At 43.7% G+C, this 22,034-nt stretch overlaps 1 protein-coding gene across 2 annotated transcripts in view; it reads left to right on the top strand.

The window, feature by feature from the left end:
• LOC148895617 (disintegrin and metalloproteinase domain-containing protein 10) overlaps window positions 1-22,034 on the top strand; it is a 39,012-nt gene that overhangs the window by 2,728 nt on the left and 14,250 nt on the right. For both annotated transcript variants that reach the window (XM_089001638.1, XM_089001637.1), the window contains exons 2-8: window positions 6,745-6,892; window positions 7,103-7,221; window positions 7,412-7,561; window positions 12,235-12,326; window positions 12,918-13,040; window positions 15,169-15,261; window positions 15,391-15,559. In XM_089001638.1, coding sequence (XP_088857764.1) covers window positions 6,745-6,892; window positions 7,103-7,221; window positions 7,412-7,561; window positions 12,235-12,326; window positions 12,918-13,040; window positions 15,169-15,261; window positions 15,391-15,559 — 894 coding nt within the window. The remainder of the gene's footprint in view (window positions 1-6,744; window positions 6,893-7,102; window positions 7,222-7,411; window positions 7,562-12,234; window positions 12,327-12,917; window positions 13,041-15,168; window positions 15,262-15,390; window positions 15,560-22,034) is intronic.

Raw genomic sequence — 22,034 nt, 5'->3', positions numbered from 1 at the left:
CATTGGCACTTACTGGACTACATCATCACAAGGCAACGAGACCAAAATGATGTCTGCATCACGCGGGCCATGCGTGGGGCTGAATGCTGGACTGATCATCGACTGATCAAGTCCAGGCTCAAGCTGAGAATTCGACCTCCTCATAAGAAACAGCAGCCCCAAAGGCGTCTTAACACCAGGGCCCTGGAGTACCCAGAATGTGCAGCCAGCTACCGCCACAAGCTGGCAGAGGGACTTGCCAGCCTGGACAACGACACCAGTAACGGTGACCTTGATGTTGAAAGCAGGTGGAAAAAATTGAGGACAACAATTCATCAAGCTGCCTCTGAGACCATCGGCTTCACTCAGAAACGTCATCAAGACTGGTTCGATAACAGCTCAGCTGCCATACAGGAGCTTCTGGAAGCCAAGCGCAAAGCCCATACCACACTTCTCTCCAACCCTCATTCTCCACTTCTCCTCTCACACTACAAGGCCATCCGTGGTGAAACACAGAAACAGCTGAGGATGATGGAGAACAAGTGGTGGCTCAGCAAGGCCCAAGAAATCCAGAGGCATGCAGACAACAACAACACACACGCCTTCTATGATGCTGTAAAATCCCTGCACGGCCCACGAAGACAACACATTGTCCCAGTTAAATCTGCAGACGGTTCTGTACTACTGAAGGACAAACAGCTAATACTTGAGCGCTGGGCAGAGCACTTTGACTCCCTGCTCAACCAAGTAAACCCTTCAGACACATCTGTCCTTGACTCCCTCCCAGAGCTTCCAACAGTTCCCTCCCTTGATGAACCTCCTCAGTTCACAGAGGTCCTCTCTGCAATCCGGAGCCTTAAAAACAACAAAAGCCCTGGCCCTGATGGACTTCCAGCTGAGGTCTTCAAGAGCGGCGGTTATCTCCTGACACGGAAGCTTTACCACCTCATCTGCAACATCTGGCAAAACGGGACACTTCCTCAGGAATGGAAAGACAGCAACATTGTCACCATTTACAAAAGGAAGGGGGACAAGTCAGTCTGTGGCAACAGCCGTGGCATCTCCCTACTTTCTGTTGCTGGCAAGATTCTTGCAAAAGTAATGCTGTTCCGTCTTACATCGCACATTACCGAAGACATCCTCCCAGAGACACAATGCGGCTTCAGGAAGGATCGAAGCACTCTGGACATGATCTTCGCTGCGCGCCAAGTTCAGGAGAAATGCAAGGAACAAAATAAGGACCTCTATATCACCTTCATTGACCTTACAAAGGCATTTGACACAGTTAACCGTGACATTCTCTGGACCATACTGCAGAAATTTGGCGTCCCCTCCAAATTTCTTGGCATCCTAAAACAGTTCCACAGCGGCATGCAAGCAACTGTACTTGTTGGTGGCCAGCAATCTTCCCCGTTCCCTGTGGAAGTCGGGGTGAAGCAGGGCTGTGTACTGGCCCCTGCTATATTCAACCTGTTCCCCCCCCCCCCCCCCCCCCCCCCCCCCCCCCCCCCCCCCCCCCCCCCCCCCCCCCCCCCCCCCCCCCCCCCCCCCCCCCCCCCCCCCCCCCCCCCCCCCCCCCCCCCCCCCCCCCCCCCCCCCCCCCCCCCCCCCCCCCCCCCCCCCCCCCCCCCCCCCCCCCCCCCCCCCCCCCCCCCCCCCCCCCCCCCCCCCCCCCCCCCCCCCCCCCGGGGGGGGGGGGGGGGGGGGGGGGGGGGGGGGGGGGGGGGGGGGGGGGGGGGGGGGGGGGGGGGGGGGGGGGGGGGGGGGGGGGGGGGGGGGGGGGGGGGGGGGGGGGGGGGGGGGGGGGGGGGGGGGGGGGGGGGGGGGGGGGGGGGGGGGGGGGGGGGGGGGGGGGGGGGGGGGGGGGGGGGGGAACGGTATTGCCCGCAAGACAAGAGCAGCTGGTGACATTGATCTTTCTTAGCACGAGATCATGTGGCCGAGCATTTTATTGAAGCAGACTCGGTGAGAATGTGGACAAGAGGCCACAGTTTTCCTTCCTCATGCTGCCTTTCACTTTCATACACCTCAGAGTAACTGTCGTCTATAGCATCATACGTGTCAAAGTAGAGGAAGTTAAAGTACTATCAATGTGTAGGAGATGTCATTATAACCTCTATTACCAGTTATTCAGTCTTTAGTCATCATTTTTGTGAAACGTCTGTATTTTAGTCAGGCCGAAGGAAATGTCGGTGGGAATTTATCAGTTGGCTTTGGGTGTTATTCTAATTCAGAATCAGAATCAGAAAGCCTTTTATCGTCCCACAATGGGGAAATTTGCAAATTCTGCAACCCAATTGCCATTGGACATTAAAGTGCTTTTGCTTGTGTTTTTTTTTCAGGTCAGAGGTGACAAACAAAGTCATACAAGGCAATTTTAAATTCACTGATTTCATAATAGGTGTGGGGGGAAAAATCATATTTAATTGCCATTTGCTTATTTGCAGATGAGGTAAGATATGGGCAAATAGCATAGGAACAGTATTTATGCAAACAATCAAAATGAGACAACAAAATTAAATACCAATTGAAATGCTTATTGAAAAATAAAGCCAAATAGTGTGAATTGACATTTCATTGGCCTTTTTAGGTTCAAGCAAGTTAAACTGAAATCATATTGAGACAGTTGAATGTTGGGGACTTTACATCATCACAAGGCAACGAGACCAAAATGATGTCTGCATCACGCGGGCCATGCGTGGGGCTGAATGCTGGACTGATCATCGACTGATCAAGTCCAGGCTCAAGCTGAGAATTCGACCTCCTCATAAGAAACAGCAGCCCCAAAGGCGTCTTAACACCAGGGCCCTGGAGTACCCAGAATGTGCAGCCAGCTACCGCCACAAGCTGGCAGAGGGACTTGCCAGCCTGGACAACGACACCAGTAACGGTGACCTTGATGTTGAAAGCAGGTGGAAAAAATTGAGGACAACAATTCATCAAGCTGCCTCTGAGACCATCGGCTTCACTCAGAAACGTCATCAAGACTGGTTCGATAACAGCTCAGCTGCCATACAGGAGCTTCTGGAAGCCAAGCGCAAAGCCCATACCACACTTCTCTCCAACCCTCATTCTCCACTTCTCCTCTCACACTACAAGGCCATCCGTGGTGAAACACAGAAACAGCTGAGGATGATGGAGAACAAGTGGTGGCTCAGCAAGGCCCAAGAAATCCAGAGGCATGCAGACAACAACAACACACACGCCTTCTATGATGCTGTAAAATCCCTGCACGGCCCACGAAGACAACACATTGTCCCAGTTAAATCTGCAGACGGTTCTGTACTACTGAAGGACAAACAGCTAATACTTGAGCGCTGGGCAGAGCACTTTGACTCCCTGCTCAACCAAGTAAACCCTTCAGACACATCTGTCCTTGACTCCCTCCCAGAGCTTCCAACAGTTCCCTCCCTTGATGAACCTCCTCAGTTCACAGAGGTCCTCTCTGCAATCCGGAGCCTTAAAAACAACAAAAGCCCTGGCCCTGATGGACTTCCAGCTGAGGTCTTCAAGAGCGGCGGTTATCTCCTGACACGGAAGCTTTACCACCTCATCTGCAACATCTGGCAAAACGGGACACTTCCTCAGGAATGGAAAGACAGCAACATTGTCACCATTTACAAAAGGAAGGGGGACAAGTCAGTCTGTGGCAACAGCCGTGGCATCTCCCTACTTTCTGTTGCTGGCAAGATTCTTGCAAAAGTAATGCTGTTCCGTCTTACATCGCACATTACCGAAGACATCCTCCCAGAGACACAATGCGGCTTCAGGAAGGATCGAAGCACTCTGGACATGATCTTCGCTGCGCGCCAAGTTCAGGAGAAATGCAAGGAACAAAATAAGGACCTCTATATCACCTTCATTGACCTTACAAAGGCATTTGACACAGTTAACCGTGACATTCTCTGGACCATACTGCAGAAATTTGGCGTCCCCTCCAAATTTCTTGGCATCCTAAAACAGTTCCACAGCGGCATGCAAGCAACTGTACTTGTTGGTGGCCAGCAATCTTCCCCGTTCCCTGTGGAAGTCGGGGTGAAGCAGGGCTGTGTACTGGCCCCTGCTATATTCAACCTGTTCCTGATGGCAGCTACGCTCCTCTTCCATAAGTCCATCCAGGAAGGTGGCGGCGTACAAATCCAATTCCGCCTGGATGGTAACCTGTTTAACATCAGACGCCTACAGGCCAAGACCAAGACCCTGATCAGCGGCATCCACGAGCTACAGTATGCAGATGATTGTGCTCTGCTGGCCCACAGCCCAGCTGCCATGCAAAATGCCCTTGATACCATGTCCTCCGTCTACCGATCACTCGGTCTCGTGATCAATGTAACCAAAACGGAGGTCATGGCAAAAGAGAGTTCTCCAACCCCAGCGTTCACCCTCAGTGGCACACCCCTCAAGGTTGTCCAACAATTCAGCTACCTCGGCAGCATTCTAACACCCTCCTGTCTAATTGATGATGACGTCCAGGCCCGCATCCATCAAGCCTCCAAAGCTTTTGGCAGATTGCGTACTCGTGTGTTCGAAAACAACCACTTAAGAACTCCAACAAAAGTCGCAGTCTACCAAGCAGTGTGTGTGTCCACGCTGCTATATGGCGCAGAAGCCTGGACCGTCTATCGACGCCATGTGAGACGCCTTGATGCATTCCACATCAGGTGCCTCCAACGAATCCTTGGCATCACCTGGCAGGATCGTGTTCCACACACCGACATCCTTCAACGCACTGCCTCCACCAGTATCGAGGCCATACTGGCAAAGAGGCAACTTCGGTGGGTTGGACATGTCATCCGGATGCCTAGCTGCCGCTTGCCTCGACAGGTGCTTTATGGACAACTCTTGTCAGCGAAGAGGAACCCTGGTGGTCCTAAGCTGCGATACAAAGACCAGCTTAAACAGACTCTAAAGAACTGCAACATCAAGCCCAGCGATCTGGAGTCTGCTGCAGCGAACAGGCCACTGTGGCGCTCCTTATGCCACGAAGGGGTGACACAACTTGAAGACAAGCGCACCCAGAGGAGGATCGTGCGGCACGAGCAAAGACACCTTTGTGCTGCTTCAGTACCGCCTCGCCAGCCCGGTCCTGGCCTCACATGTCCTGAATGTGGCAGGATTTGTGGCTCCAGAATCGGGCTTCATAGTCACCTACAGTGGCATCGCCGCCAGCGCCAATAACCACTGTCCAATACCCCACAAAGCAATGGAAGCGACGTCATCCTCGACTTCGATGGACTGCCAAGAGTGAGAGAGAGAGTGTGTGTGTGTGTGTGTGTGTGTGTGTGTGTGCGTGTGCGTGTGTGTGCAGTGTGTGTGTGTGTGTGTGTTCTTTTCTCACATTGTTTCTAGCATTATAAACTAACCTGATGTATGCACATGTGCGTGTGTTTTGTTGTCAACTGACATGGACCGGCCTTCGAGCCGTCCTTCATAGCGTGTGTGAACTGATCCTCTCGGGAACGGTATTGCCCGCAAGACAAGAGCAGCTGGTGACATTGATCTTTCTTAGCACGAGATCATGTGGCCGAGCATTTTATTGAAGCAGACTCGGTGAGAATGTGGACAAGAGGCCACAGTTTTCCTTCCTCATGCTGCCTTTCACTTTCATACACCTCAGAGTAACTGTCGTCTATAGCATCATACGTGTCAAAGTAGAGGAAGTTAAAGTACTATCAATGTGTAGGAGATGTCATTATAACCTCTATTACCAGTTATTCAGTCTTTAGTCATCATTTTTGTGAAACGTCTGTATTTTAGTCAGGCCGAAGGAAATGTCGGTGGGAATTTATCAGTTGGCTTTGGGTGTTATTCTAATTCAGAATCAGAATCAGAAAGCCTTTTATCGTCCCACAATGGGGAAATTTGCAAATTCTGCAACCCAATTGCCATTGGACATTAAAGTGCTTTTGCTTGTGTTTTTTTTTCAGGTCAGAGGTGACAAACAAAGTCATACAAGGCAATTTTAAATTCACTGATTTCATAATAGGTGTGGGGGGAAAAATCATATTTAATTGCCATTTGCTTATTTGCAGATGAGGTAAGATATGGGCAAATAGCATAGGAACAGTATTTATGCAAACAATCAAAATGAGACAACAAAATTAAATACCAATTGAAATGCTTATTGAAAAATAAAGCCAAATAGTGTGAATTGACATTTCATTGGCCTTTTTAGGTTCAAGCAAGTTAAACTGAAATCATATTGAGACAGTTGAATGTTGGGGACTTTATTTGATTTATTTGATTCATATTTTTTCCAGCAATTTCAATAGTGTGCTGTTAAACTGATTGTGTCAACATAAATTGTTTTTAACTCATTCACTGCAATTCCCAAAATATATTTGGGAATTGAAAATATGACATCGAGCGCCATTCCCCAATTTGTTTGGGTTTTGTTTTTTTTTTTTTCATGCTTGGGTGGCAATAAAGCGCTGGGCCTCTGGCAATATTTCTTCTTTTCCATAAGTGGGCAGCATTTCCCTTTTTTTCATGTTTGCGCTTGGTCACAGCTTCAGCTGTTGTTAAAGCGCTATATAAACCAATACATATGTATTGCATTGTATTTTGGACAGTTTCCTTCAAGCTCATATAACTCCAGAACCATATAATTTAGGAATTAACTCTTTATTTCTGATGAAGGAAGAGAGTCTAAGGTTTAAGGTTAGCCATTTTGGAAATGACATTATAGAACTTTTAGCAAGGAATAAATAAGACAAAAAAAATAAGAAAAAAAAACAATCAAGGTTTTTTTTCTTTTTCTCTCAGGCCATGTTAGCTTCATCAGCCCATACATAAAACACTACGAGGGGCTGTCATACGACAGGCAGGACCTCCACAGGAAGCACCTTCGAAGTCGCAGAGATGCAGAAACTCACCGACACATGCTGGAAATGGACTTCACTGCTTTTCACAGGTTTGAACAAAGAAAAAAAAGATGTGCAGGTGCATTCCATTAATCCATCCCATGCACCCCCACCCCGACATTTGAAACTTTGAATGAATTATTTGGATTACTAATTATTTCACTGGGAGGAGCTGTAAATACAAATCAATTTTGTTTTCCTTCAGAGGAGTTGCATTGCGCGTTCACAGATTGCATATTTGCTTCTCCCGTTTCCTGTAGAAATTTCCGACTACGCCTGAAACGAGATGCTGGGACGTTCGCCAGTGATTTCAAAGTGGCCAGTGAAGACGGAGCCATAGCCGCGGACCTCTCACACTTATATTCAGGAACATTAGAGGGTTGGTTTATGTGTGTGTGTGTGTGTGTGTGTGTGTGTGTGTGTGTGTGTGTGTGTGTGTGTGTGTGTGTGTGTGTGTGTGTGTGTGTGTGTGTGTGTGTGTGTGTGTGTGTGTGTGTGTGTGTGTGTGTGTGTGTGTAAAACTGATGAAAATCAAGCACATTGACCTCATATTTTTGTTGCTCTTCCAGGTGAACACGACTCTGCCTGTCACGGGTCTGTGTTGCATGGTCAGTTTGAAGGAAGCATCCACACAGGCAATGTCACTTATCACATAGAATCCGCTCACAGATACAATGTCACAGATCACCACTCCATCATCTATCGTGAGGATGACATAGGTAAGAAAATTCTATACATGCGGTACATCATAACTTCCAATTTCTCCTCCAGCAACAATGTACACATTGTACGGTACTACTAGACCACACAGGCATGGAATCACTATAAACCATTATACATCATTTCATCTGTAATACACGTCCAGAATTACTAATAATGCATCACAGGTGAACAAATTTGCTGTGGTCATTTCACATATTTGTATGATTGCTTTTTATAGGCAGAACTCATAGGCACAAATTTGTTTTCTCCCAAAAGTCCAATTAAAAAAAAACAAAAACACAGCTGTCGTTTTTAGTTTTATAATACAAAGAAATAGTACTCTATAATAAACCAGAATTATATGATTAAATATGATGTAAATAATGCTGTTTTGCAATATGTCATGCTTCATTTCAATGTACATGTGCTGCTCCTTTTGATTACCTCAAGGACAGAAGATTACAGAAAATGGATATTGATATAGAGATAGACCCCAGTAAGATGCTGTTATACACCGAGTTTTGTTAATGAGGATAAAGACTATATGTTTTTGATACTTCTAAAATTGTCTACTCACGTGTCTTAAAAGCATCGTGACACTAAAATTATTTGTTTGCCAGTTGACGGTGCTTTGCATTGTTTGCCAAAGCTACTTGGTTGTTTTAAATTTGAAATGCATATTATTTGTCTTGTGTTTTGTCTGGTAGTAAAACTTCAATCAGGAGAGGCAATTTACCGGTGGAAGACTTTTTGAAAGTTTTGTTCAGCCAAACTGTTTTATGTTGAGTGTATTGAATTCAGTTCAATGCCACCATATAGTGCTTGTATCTCAAATTGTGACTGAAAAATCCAAAAAACCAAAAAAATGTATTCATCTATCAAAAAGTCATGTTGTGTTTTTCGCATCTCAAGGCACCACAATCTTAGTGCAAAGTTATGTGATGAGGAAATTGGAGTCAAAGAGCAGCAGTTGTATGACAGCTGTAAATAACAAATGATTCCTCCGGTTAGGCTATCAAGCACAAGTGTGCCATCTGCCTCATACCACTTAACTGCCGTTAAACTCTAAAATTCCATGCTACAGTAGATCCCCTTCACAAATTCGATTCACATGCATCTTGGCATCAAGCCTCCATCCCAGAATGCTCTGTAGGTTGGTTAATTCGAGCTCGTGAAATCAGACTAATCTCATGGCAGGAGAGCGCGGGAGTAGGAACCTCGTAAAAGTAGGCAAAGAGAGATTGAGAAAAAGAAGACGTGATACTAAAGATGGAGGCGGGAATACGGCCAAAAAGCAACATGAGAAATTAGTATTCAGAGATTTTTATCTAATGGCCACATGCCTGCCATGATAAGTACAAGTGTGTGACTTGGTGTATCTTTTCTCAGCGTGATGTTTTTTTCCAAGAACGCGTGCCCAAATTCACAACATCCTTGAATGGGACCACACGTGGACTTCATTTGTCTCCTCTCAAAATAATTAAAAAAAAACATCCTGCTTATCTCACAGGAAATTCAAAACAATCCCGCTCAAGATGTTTTGATGCAACAATTGACATTGCCGCTCTGAGTTTATATTTGGACTAAAGACCCCGTAGACGTGGTCTCCGCTGAGATGGGTGATGTCATGATACCACCTTCAGATATGGGACCTTTGGCGCTGTCTGATTAACCACTAGCACGTCCACCTCAGTTCAATTCAAGGTCGAGTTTGCATGTTCTTCCCGGGCCCGGGTGGGTTTTATCCAGGTACTTTGGTTTCCTCCTGCATTCTAAAAACATGCATGTAAGGCTGATTGAACACTCCAAATTGACCGTAGTTTGGAGTTTGAGCGGGAGTGGTTGTTAATTTGTGCACTGTGATTGGCCGGCAGCCGGTTCAGGGTGTCAATGTAATGTAAACGGTTACCAGCTAATACACACACACACAAAATTGTTGAATTTACTAGATTTTATTTTGTCAAGTGACTGCACTAAATAAAATCATATGAGATGAGAGTAAATGTCTAAGCTATTTATTTACTTTTTGTTTTTAAGTAAGGTATCATTTCTAAAAAAAAATCACGTTTTGTTTCGTTTGACCACTTGACAAAATTAAATTAAATTCAACAGTGTACATCATTCTAAAACATTACTTGCAAACATATTGAACAAAATAAAAAACATAATTTTAACAAATGTAGTGTACAGAATTAAAAAAAAACAGGAAGCCATTGTAATTTTTCTGGACAGATGATTCCACCAAATAATTTTGTGGTTCTCTTGCGCCCACTAGAAGCAGCCTGGATACCAATGGCGGTATTCATACTGCACTTTCAGAACAGTTGATACACATTTTTTCATTTTTTTTGGCACTAATTGAACTTTCTTTATTTAATATGTGACATGACTGCCATGTTACCAAATACTTTCATTTTATAAAATACCAAACCGAGGTTATGTTTTGTGATTGTTCAAGTAGACTTAGGGTAACACTCATCCCACATTCATGTTTGATTTTCCCCACAGAGTTTAATGTTAATATTAACTCATTCATTGCCAGACGACGTGCATAAATGTGTCCACTCCAATGCCAGGGTTTTTGTCATTTTCACTCAAATTCCAGGACCCACAGAATATTGAGTTTTAGTAATGCATAAACATGCAATGCAGCATTAGAAACATTTGACCTTTGTTTTCTTTCAGAAAAAAAGTTAATTCCTAAATTCTGGAGTAATATGAGGTGCAAGTGGGGGTGGCTTTACAAAAGGCAAATGCTGCACCCTCGTGAAATGTAATAAAACATTGCCAGAAGTCTGACCAGTGCTTTATCGGCACCCTCCTGCAATAAAAAACCAAAACCCCCAAAAAATCGGGAATGGCACTCCCTGTCATATTTTCAATTCACAAATAAATTCTGGAATGGCACTGAATGAGTTTAAAAAAAAAGCGAGACAGAAACGATCAAGCCATTTTTCTGTCATGGTGTATCCTGATTCCTTTGGCTTTGATTTCTGCTGAGTTTCATTTTCAGTAATTGTTTTGCGTAATCCTTTCCAGATATTTGCTTATATGTAACTATGTAGCAACAGCAGTGGTTTTCCCTTATTACATTTGTGGAATTCTTGGAAAGCACTGTGGTTTAGGGGCGTTGTATGCGTGCTAGTAATTTGATTACTTCTGTAGCTCTTAAATCTTGGAAGTGAGAAAACATGAATATGGAAGATCTGTCTGAGGAGTACATTCCCCTCTGTCCCGGCTTCAAGTTCTTCTGGGTCACTCGTCTCTCGTGCGAATGCAAACAACACGTGAAAGTGATTTTGAGGTCATGTTACTCAACAGTGTCTACGGGAATTCAAGGTTATTTGTCTCGACTGAATGCTGCAAGGGGATGGTTGGTTGTTTTTGTCGGCAGTTGCTTGCACATGATGTGCTGATCCTACACCGCCATCATCGGTCGTAGTCCACCCGAATATGCTCTTTTGCGCAGTGTTGGCCCTATTTCAGTCTGACTTAGTCTGCGCAACATGATTTGGAAATGAGTATGGATCCAATGACTCCCATGTGAGCAAGTATTATTGCAGAGGTGGATGAAGAAAGCTGTCTCAAATCTGTTCCAGTGAACTCTAGCCCATCCATCCACTTTTCTTTAACAAATCAGACAACCCATTGAAAAGTACATTACCCAACCCCGTCTCTGCCTTTTTGAAAATGTCTGACGCTGTCAACTTGATGTTTGATTTGTTTTAATGGATTAAAATAGTCCAATGAAATTTTGAACAATTCAGCTTGAACCTTTAATCCAAAGATTATTTTGGGGTTGTTGCCTACTATTGTCACGATTTGCAAGGTGGTGGTAGACCCCAAAATATGCATGCAGGAGGGAGGAGCATGGTGTACCGTATTTGACAAATTGTATTAAATAAAGTCAGCAGGAGCAAAGTCTCAAGAAACATAGTCATCAGGTTAGTTAGTCAGGAATGTAGGAGCAATCGGTGGGGCAGCAGGGAGTGGTCCTCTGCTCCCCCGAACCTGAGAGTAGGGACCTATCATAGCTGGGTCCGGCGCCGCCATGTCTGGACATTAGGGATATATACATATAGGGCCGATACTACCAGTAAGACTTTAGTTCGCTGACAAAGCCTCTTGGATGGGAGGCGAAACGTCCGACACCTTCAAAAAAGTACAGATGATGGCTGAAGAAACCTTCTCATCGATGGACCACTCCTGTACAACTGAGAGCTTACACAGACGTATAGTCATCAGAACAAAAAGGTCCAAAGTAGTAAACAAAACCATGTGTAAACATGACAAGACAAAACAAACCACACAGGGTGAAACAAACAACGACCCGACATTGAATGGTTGTGCCCTGTTAACTGCCACTGATTACAACGACCAACACCTTGTTAGCTGCAGGCGGGGCCCAACAGTGCAACCCGTTGGTTGCAAACCGAAACGTGACAACTACAAGGCATCTGGCAAAGATGGTTTGTATAGCCTTGCTCAGTCAGTTCTGACTGTTTTTTTTTCAAATTCTAATGACATTTTGGACAATGCTAGGACACAAACTTTGTGGGAACAAAGTATGCAATGGTAGCGATTTATCTTTGTCCCACCGAAATATATATTCGCTAAGCACTGTTTCAATGAGTAGGTGTGGTGAACGTCAAATGATGTTTGTATCTGAATGACCTGTGTTTTTATGTAGTTTTGCCAACTAGAGGACCTGGACCAGATTCTGGATTTTGTGGTACAGAATATCTAAATGCGGTTGCCCAAAACCTGAAACCTGTTCATCAGGTAAAACAAAAATAAATCCTCACCTCTTACCTTTGTACCACCTCTCAACCCTACCACACACATACACCACAAAAATCTGAAAAAAGTTCCAGAAGACTTAAAAATGATCCGAAAGTCTGTTTATTAAGTATTGTATTTTTCCTTTCCTTTGGCCTCCTTAAGATGGCATCACAGAAGGGTACAAATTATGTCAACCAAGGAAAGTGCGACCACAAAAAGGGAAATGGATCTTTCCTCATAGGAAAGTCCTGACTACTTGGTACCATGTGACCAAATGAACAATGCAGCTGGTTTGGCATGCCAGACCTTGTTTGAACAAATCTCCCTAGACATCTAAGCGGTCTACTAATTAATATTCCCAAAGGGTAACCGCCGTATTGTTTATCAACTAATGGTATGTCCCCGTTGTCCCTTGTCAACAATGGTTTCCGGAACATTTACTCGAATCCATTTTTAACAACATGCCCGGTTGTAGAGATCATTTCCACTCTCAGAACATCATGGAATGGTCTGAGCAGATGTTTTCCCAAGAGTTCTGGTTGTGTTCCTGTCCCCTCAAGTTCCTGATGTGACCCTATCGGCGCCCCACAGGAGGCGGCAGCGAACCGTGTGAGGAGAATGCCGGATGAAGCCAAAACTAGCTGCCTGCTGCATCTCACCGCTGACCATCGCTACTTCAACAGGTTTAAGTCTGTGGAGGCTGTTGTGGCTCAGGTGACCATCTGTCCCGCTTTATCAAGTTAACTGCCTCACTTGTCTTTAAAATAGTTTTCAGGTACACTTCACTAATCTGAATCACCCATGCAACTATATTTAATCTCTAATCTCCTGGATGCCTCCTTGATGAGGCATGCCACACTGGCAGAAGACCCCGGGGACGACGCAGGATTGGTACGGCGTCTGCGGAGATGCGAACTTTGCACCTGCATCTGTCATGGTGAAGAAAGAGCTGATCCAAAGGGAGAAGCTCTCAATTTACCGGTCGATTTACATCTCAACATTGATGTATTGTCACAAGCTATGGGTCATGACCGAAACAACTAGATCAAGCGGCCGAAATGAGTTTTCTCCATGGGGTGTCTGGGCGCTACCTGAGAGATAAGGAGAAAAGCTCGGTCATCCGGGACGGGCTCATAGTCGACCCGCTTCTCCCCATCATATATGAAGTGGCTCGGGCATCTGATTAGGATGGCTCCTGGACGCCTCCTTAGTGAAGTGTTCCAGTGACAGACCCAGGACACGCTGGAGAGACTATGTCTCCCAGCTGGCCTGGGTATGCCTCGGGATCCGCCAGGACAAGCTGGAAGAAGTGTCATGATCTGGTTGGCGACCAACGGGGTGCGCTGTCGGCCCCGCCTGCACCTGCACAGGTGCTGGTCGTCCCGATCAGATTGGCGACCAACGGGTAGTGACGTCAGCCCTGCCTGCAACCTCGCAGGTGCTGGTCGTTTTAATCACTGACACTTAAAAGGACACCCGGCACGACCATCCGGTGTCGGTTCATTGTTTGCTGCTTGTTTGCTGCATGCATTGTGTATGTGTTTGTTTAACCTTGGCGGACTTTTACTTTTGGTCTTCTTTTGCTACTTTGTATTTTTTCCATTCAGATGATTTTGATGTTTTACATTTTGTTCCTGCTGACTTTATTTTAATACAATTTGTCAAACAACCTCCTGCTCCCTCCTGCCTGCTTTTTGGGATCCGCACCCGCCATCACCACCTTGCAAACCGTGACAAGATGTGGCTGAGGAGAAGGAAGTCTGGGCTTCCCTACTGAATCAGAAAGAACAAAATAAGTAAATTAGCTTCAGGGACTAGTCCACCCCCAACCCTAGAGCAGGGACCTATCAAAGCAGAGGTCTGGCCCCGTCACCTCCTTCCATTGGGTATATATGTAGGGCCAGAGCTACAGCACAACTTTAGTTCGCTGACAAAGCTTTTTGGACGAGGAGCGAAACATCCGTTACCTTCAAAGAAGTACAGATTACGGCTGAAGAAACCTTTTCAGCGACTACTTCTTGTTGCAAGACCTGTTGTGGCTCAACATTACTTCACATATAAGGCACACTTGAGTATAAGGTGCAGGGTCATCTTTTGAAGAAAATGAAGGTACACCTTATAAATCGCAAATACGTTAACACTTACATACAACATGCATAGTCAAATTATTAAATATATACTATAGAAACACAATACACAATTTAATAATTACAAATATTAGTCCTGTAAATTGTTCTTCCATTGCCGTTCCATCCTTCTCCCCATTATCTGACCTTGCATCAATTCCACTGACCCTCTTTACATTCTTTCCACACCAAGCGATCAAACACAGGGCGTCCCTGGGTTCCTGCCAGTCTCTTGCAAGATGGACTATGAAAATACACTGAAAGCCATACTGTAATACGATCTGTTGTTGTAAATAGACAAACGGGTGTTACCAATCACTGCTGGCCTGCTTTCACCATCTACCATGTCCTAGGTGTCAATATTTACAGTCAAGGAAGTTTCCCCTGCTGGCTCAAATATTTTTTTTCTCCTTTTTGCCTGTTTTCATCTCCCATTATTTATACAGTACACTCACACACATGAGTGGCTTTCACATGAATCTTTCAGGGAAGGATCGCTGCAGAAAATACCCCATAGATGCGTAGCCCTGGGATTCTGTGTGCCATTTCCCAATTATGGCTGGAATATTATTATGAATGACGAGAAGTTGGTCACTCGCATTTTGATTTGAAAGAGGCTATGGCTGAAATCTATTATTGAATCATTTGCAAACAATGACCTAAAGTGACCCATGAACCTTATTATTTCCTCACATCTTTCTGTATTTTGTTCCCAGGTTGCTTCCTACATGAGAGCAGTCAATGACATATATGACAAAGTGGAATTTGAGGGAATCAAGCTGATAAACTTTAAAGTCAAATCCCTCACTGTAAGAAGCTACTGCACTCAAGAGCAAAAGAGTTGTTCAAATATAAGCCACTGGTTTCATATTTGACTCAAATGGATGGTGTACGACTAATTAATTAACACAGTTTTATTGATTTGGTATCCTGATCAGGTAATGACAGAGGAGAACAAAAAGGATCCACTGAATCCTCTCTACATTGGCCCAGAGAAGCTATTGAGTCTTTACTCTGAAAAGAACTGGGGCAACTTCTGCTTGTCGTATCTGCTAACCAACCGAGACTACAGCGGAGTGCTGGGACTCGCCTGGGAGGGCAAGGCCAGTGAGTTACAACACACTTGATACTTCGCGGCCTCACAATTAAGTAGGTCAAGGTCATCATAATTAACTCATTCACTGTCATTCACAAATTTATTCGGGAATTGAAAATATGACGTCGAGCGCCATTCCCAAATTTTTTCAGGTTTAGTTGTTTTTCTTGTTTGGGTGCCGATAAAGTGCTGGCAATGGCCTCTGACAATGTTTTTTTTTCCCTTCCACAAGGGGCAGCATTTCCATTTTTTCCATGTTACCGCTTCGTTCCAACTTCAGCTGTTGTTAAAGCACAATATAAACCAATACGTATGCATTGCATTTGGACAGCCGCCTTCATTTCAAGCACGTATAACTCCAGACCCATATAATTTAGGAATTAACTCTTTTTTTCTGGTGAAAGAAGATAGTCTAAGGTTTCTTACGCTGCATTGAATGTTTATTTAGTCCTAAACATAATATTTTGTGGGTCCTGGAATTCGGGGGGCAGTGACAGAGACTCAGGCACTGGAGTGGACACATTTTTGCACAGCTGGCAGTGAATGAACGTTAACCTAAAATTAGTTTCATGAAATTATATCATTTTTATTTAGAGATATGCGGTGTGGATAAAAAATACCCACCAGACTTTCAGGAATGTAATCAAGTGCAAAGAATTTCAAGGTACATTAAAGTATGACAACCATTTATCGATTACAAGTTTTAGAGGGGAAAAAAAAGTACTCAATTTAGACTGGGTTGAAAATTTCAACTTCTTCTGAAGGCTTGACTGTGAGGTCTGAACATGACTGGCACCTAATCAAAGGAATACATAGATAAGAAAGAAGACAAATATAGTTAGTGCTGACCTGTAAATGAAGTGAATGAAAAAAGAAATTCTGATTGCACGTACTGTAGTAGAAGAAAAGAAACATTATTCCCTTCAGTAGCGACGAGGAAAATCTAAGACGACTCATGGAAGTAAACTTTCTGCTAAATTTGATGCATGCAGCTTTCATATTGGTTCTTCATACATTAAAAAAACAACATCAAAATAGATTATACACAATTATTTTGTCTGACAGAAATTTATTGTACAACTGGAATTGCATATATAAATAATTATTTAATTCCCATGTTTATTGTATTTGCAACCCCGAGAGGAAGTTGCCAAGCCCGCACATGTACGAGCACAGATGCAACATGGTGTATTAATACATTCATTTCAGATTGAGGGAAACAAACAATCCATCTATTTTCACCCAACACCGCTGCATTCAAATTGCAGCCTTACACAAGTGAATGTAACACTCTGAAACAGGAAAACTATTTGTGTGTCCAGTGCAGCCTCTCACCGAGATATTTGACTTGAAAGGTGAAATAATATTTGCCCGCGCCGTATCAGTGTTTGAACCTCTGCATGGTGCAACGCTGATGCATTGCATATATGACTTGTTAGACCCCTTGATCATGACAACAGAGCTGAAACCAGGAGTGTTTGATGGAGCCTTTACAGTATGTTGGGAAAATGGCATACCTGGGGATCTTTGAGGTGGAGTTTTGTGTTTTAACTTAGGAGCTGCAACAAAGTCATATGCTGTAAAAACAATTCAGTTACATAGAGCGGTGATTTTCAACCATTGTGCTGCGGCACACTAGTGTGCCGTGAGAGATCCTCAGGTGTACCGTGAGAAATATCCAATGCTGGAAAAGGATAAAAACATTGACATAGGGTACATATGACAATAAAGTTGGACCAAATATGGAATGGCCCAACATTGTGGGTTATGCACTGAAATTAAATTGGTTCATTCGACCTTATGGCGGAAATAAATCACTCTAATTTAAAAAAAAAATTGTGGATCACTTTTTGACTTCATTTACGCTATTTTTACATAGCTTCTATGTTTTAACACAGTTAAGTTAGAAATAATAAAAAATAATAATAATCTGTAGTCATAAATAGACTGACCTTTAGAACTGACCTTTAGACTGACATTTAGAACAAAAAAATAAACACCACCACAAAACCAAACAACAAATGTGTTATTCATTTGACACAATAGATTATTTTGTATGATTTTTTTCAACCCATCTCCTCATGGCATGGTCCTTTTAAAAATTACATGTGAACTTTAGGGGCAAAAGCTTTCCCGACCATATGATAAAGTAAAAGAGGAAAACCAAAGAGGAGGTTTATGGATGCTGTCAAAGAGGACATGAAGGTGGCTGGTGTGAGAAAAGAGGATGCAGAAAACCGGGTTAGATGGAGGACATTGATTCACTGTTGGGAAAAGCCGAAAGGAAAAGAAGAAGATTACTTTGACAATGGTTGCATGTAGCTGGCTCGGAAAATGCTTTGTGTGTCTTTAATGCAGGGAACAAAAAAATACAACTTAAAAAAAAGCTAGATGGAAGTTAAATTTTACTTTATGGTTTATATATCACAGGCATGGTATGTGGTATAATTATTGTGCAGTAGGAAGTTGGAGAATTCCGTCAGTTTTGATGATAAAAGAGCTTGTTGATACACAGCTTTGGATTGGCTAAACGGGGAGAGGTGAGGGGCTCGAGGCGTGAAAGCAGACAGCCACTCTGACATGTGATTAGGCCCCAATGAACCTTTGACACCTGAACACACCACCACTTCTGTCACCACCCCCTAGACGTCTTGGAGAGGCTACATTCCACAGGGTGATCGCTATGGTGACATCTCACGTGAGGAGCAGAAAAATTTGTGGTCAATAGCATTGCTGTGACTCGCCGGAGCAAAGTGACTGGTCAAAAAATTTCTCTCACATTTGACCTCAAACAACCAAATCGCGGAGTATCTGTCTCACCCAAATCTATCAGTTTATTGCTTCTCTTGGCTAATGTGTGCCTCTGAGACCCCAGGGTGGGCAGCTAATACACGTGCAGACACTCCCATGCGCACCACCCTCCCCCTACCCATTCATCTTACCAGACTCCTCCTTAAATTGAGTTTCATCTAGCAATGCGGTAAACCACAGTAAAATTCCATCTTTGCTTGAACTGATAGCAACGGTCTATTGTTTGGTTGCCTTGAATTGTTTTATAATAATTAACATAGCATAAAAAATGTGTTTGCGTAACAATTGACTTGGCAATAAATCAGACAGAGCCCAGAAGCCTGCTCATTTAATCATTACCCTGTTATTAACTAACACGTATTTATGGAATGACCAGCAGAACTGAATATTGCTGCTGATGGCCCGGAGATATCTTCGGCAAAATTGGGTTACAGATACTTCCCACCTTAAAAAACGAGATACATTCCGAGCGGTCGTTCGTAAGATGAATTTGTTCGTAAGCCTCTTCAGTGCTATATTTTGTATGGAATGTATGTTTAAGTCAAACACTGAACGGGGAAGTGTAAAACACAGACATTCTAACAGTCGTAAAATAAATTCACACCTACTATAGTATGACGACATGTATTCTTGGGTCTTCAGCAAGCCCTTACTGAAGCTGCTGGCACATAATTGCCGAATTACGTGCCATTACTTTTTGTTATGCATCGCCATTCGCTTCCTCCTTGGAGCGTCAACTGGGAAGTGGGATTTCCTCCACGCTCGGCGGATCGGGGCCTGAACTCGTTGGCAACACTTCAACATACCCGGGCGCTGATTGGTCAGCCTTGGTGTCCGTTGCGCAAACATCCAGCGCTTGAAACATTCCAATGTGTCTGTGTGCGTGCGTGCAGCACAGTACGCAGCCAATCACAAGCGAGCTCAGCCAAAAAAAGGCGCACAATACAAAATCTAATTTCCAGCATCTTTGTCCGAAATTTTTTCGACATACTGTACGTAATATGTAATATGTTTGTCTGTACCGTTATTCGTAACTCGAATGTTCGTAAATTGGGGACCGTCTGTATGCGTAATCCAACTACCGAAAATCTTGAAAACAAAAATACTTTGGAAGCTAGAAGTTCTTCTAATAACGCAAGCGGGGTCAATAATCCCACCAAAACAAGGCAGTTTGCCAGTTCTTAAATACATGGCAGGCTTGATTGGTAAACACAGAACAGGTGGGGCACCTGGAAGGAACCGCCTTTTACTCCAGCTATTGTTGATAAAAAAATAAATAGACACACACGAAACAAATAAAGTACTCTTCTGCTCGGCTCACAAATACCGCATTCCTTCCAAACGACATGAAATTTACGGTCAAGAAATCATCGATGGAAAAACACACATTCCTTGACTTTATGTGCTGTTTTTATAACTCAGTTTTTATGACGTTTTTATGGCATTTCATTGTTTGCAGAGGCATAAAACGGAACTGTATAAACAAAGAGCTTTTATCTGGTTACCAAATATTAATACCATGAGTGACAAATCTCTGTATTGTGTGGCATATCTACATCACTGTAAACTATGACTATAAGTGACCCTTTTGATCAACTAAATTTATTTTTCAATTCAAACCGTCTATAATATGCCTCAATTTTTGTCCCCTTCCCACCCCAAAGCCAAATAACATATTGAAAAAGGTAATCTACACAACCTTGACCTTGAAACTAGTGTGTGCGTTTTGGTAACTGTCTGTCTTATCATCACAAGGTCAAGAGAGTCTAAATGAATCCCCCCCGCCCCCCACACACACATACACACACAAAAAATGTGAATTAAAATCTGTTGTAGAAATGAATCTTGCCTCTGTAGGATTCCTTATTCAAATGTGGAGGTCAATGAACTCTGGAAGGAAAAAAAAGCCTGCACCATTGTTTGGGCGTTTGTATGAAACAATGTGAAAACATTTTATGTGCCTCAAGAGAAGCAAAGCCAAAATGTTTCCTGAAGTTTTCTTTCGTCCACGCACTTGTTTTTGTTGTTGCTGTTAGGTTAAGGGATCTGGAGGAGGAGTTTGTTTGTGGTTGTGTTTATCCGTGCAGTTAAGAATGGGAGCCTTTCATAGTGACTCTCTTGTGGCCAAGACGAGTTGTGCTCAAGCTGCCAAAATCCACAGCAGAGGCCTTTCAGGATTCTTTCTAGGAATAGCGGCTCCTTGAATGAGGCTTTTGGCGGATGCAGGAGACAGGGGGCAGGGGGATAAAAGCAATGTGTGCAATAAGAATTCCCAGTTAATTATTTTGTTTTTTTTGACTGTGAGCTCAAGCAGTTCAGCATGTCATATTATATTCAATATTGTGTAGTCCATTGATTCGTGGATTGGCTACTTCCTACTACTACTACTACTTCCTTTTTGGCGCTCATTGTTTCTTAAACAGGGTCGGGGGGTGAGGGTGGGGTGTTGAATCACAGAGTTACTTTTATCATTGTGCCCAAGCCGTCACGCCGAAATCTCGATCGCACCCCCACAAACATGCTGATGGGAAATCCAGATGTCCACAGTTGGTTCCCACAATTCTCAATGACACCTGGTGAACTCCCATTTCTCTGAAAATTGAATATTTTTAACACACAAGTACACTTCCATTCCTCCTGAAAATTGGGGATTCCACAGGTCAGGTTACATAAGCTATGTTACGTAAAAACAAACAAAAAAAAGGGGCTGACGTAAAGCACACATGGCGTGGGAGGTTGGACATGTTGAAGTGGCGCCTAAGGGGCAAATGCAGTTGCTGACCTTTAGCGGTGCTTAGCATCCATGTGCTAAATGTGCAACATAAAGTACCTTGTGTAAGCTCTCAGTCGTACAGGAGTGGTCCATCGATGAAAAGGTTTCTTCAGCCGTCATCTGTACTTCTTTAATTCTACTTCTTTAAAGTAGTACTTTTTGAATTTTACTACTTTAAAGAAGTACAGATGACAGCTGAAAGAACCTTTTCATCGATAAAGTACCTTGTCATGACGCAAAGGAACAGTCACAGTCAAAAGTTTTGTTTCAGGATGCTAGTCAAACATCTTCTGAATTATCATACAAATAGTTTATTAAAAAATTGTCATCGTTGAGTCAAAGTTGATTAAAAAGGATTGTTCTAAACTGCAGATTTCAGTGACAGATGTAAAGATGATAAGTAAAAAACAATATAATCTCTTTTTATGTCCATCATTCCAATATCCTGATTATTGATTTTTGGTCACATGATGACATCAGGGCAATTTGACTAGAGAAAGAAGAAAAATGCCGGTGTAGTGACGACCGCCGTCACAGCTGCGAAAGGTGGTGGGAAAGTCATGTAATCAGGGACACTCGGCTCCAGGAAGCCGGATAACTTCACTGATCAGCGTTTCATTGTTTTCAGACACATGCTGCCTCCGGGAAAAAACTTCAGGCGTCATCGTGTCACATCATGAGGCGACACTTTGACCAATCAATTTCTGTACATTGAGGCCCCTGAATGACACATTCTCATTGCATACATGTGAGGAGAACCTGCTGCTGGTAAACACACCGCAGCCTTTTTTTTGTCGGACCGTTACATAAATCAGAAACTCAAGGTCAGTTATGCAACCTTGTCAATGGGATGTGTGAAGGGGCTGAATGTGGAAACGGGCTGATTAATTCCTTACACGGCG

The sequence above is a fragment of the Hippocampus bargibanti genome, linkage group LG07 (genome assembly GCF_051943395.1).
Source record: "Hippocampus bargibanti isolate YZ-2025 linkage group LG07, ASM5194339v1, whole genome shotgun sequence".
In the NCBI taxonomy this organism is placed as follows: domain Eukaryota; kingdom Metazoa; phylum Chordata; class Actinopteri; order Syngnathiformes; family Syngnathidae; genus Hippocampus; species Hippocampus bargibanti.
This window is presented reverse-complemented; position numbering and strand designations above follow the sequence as displayed.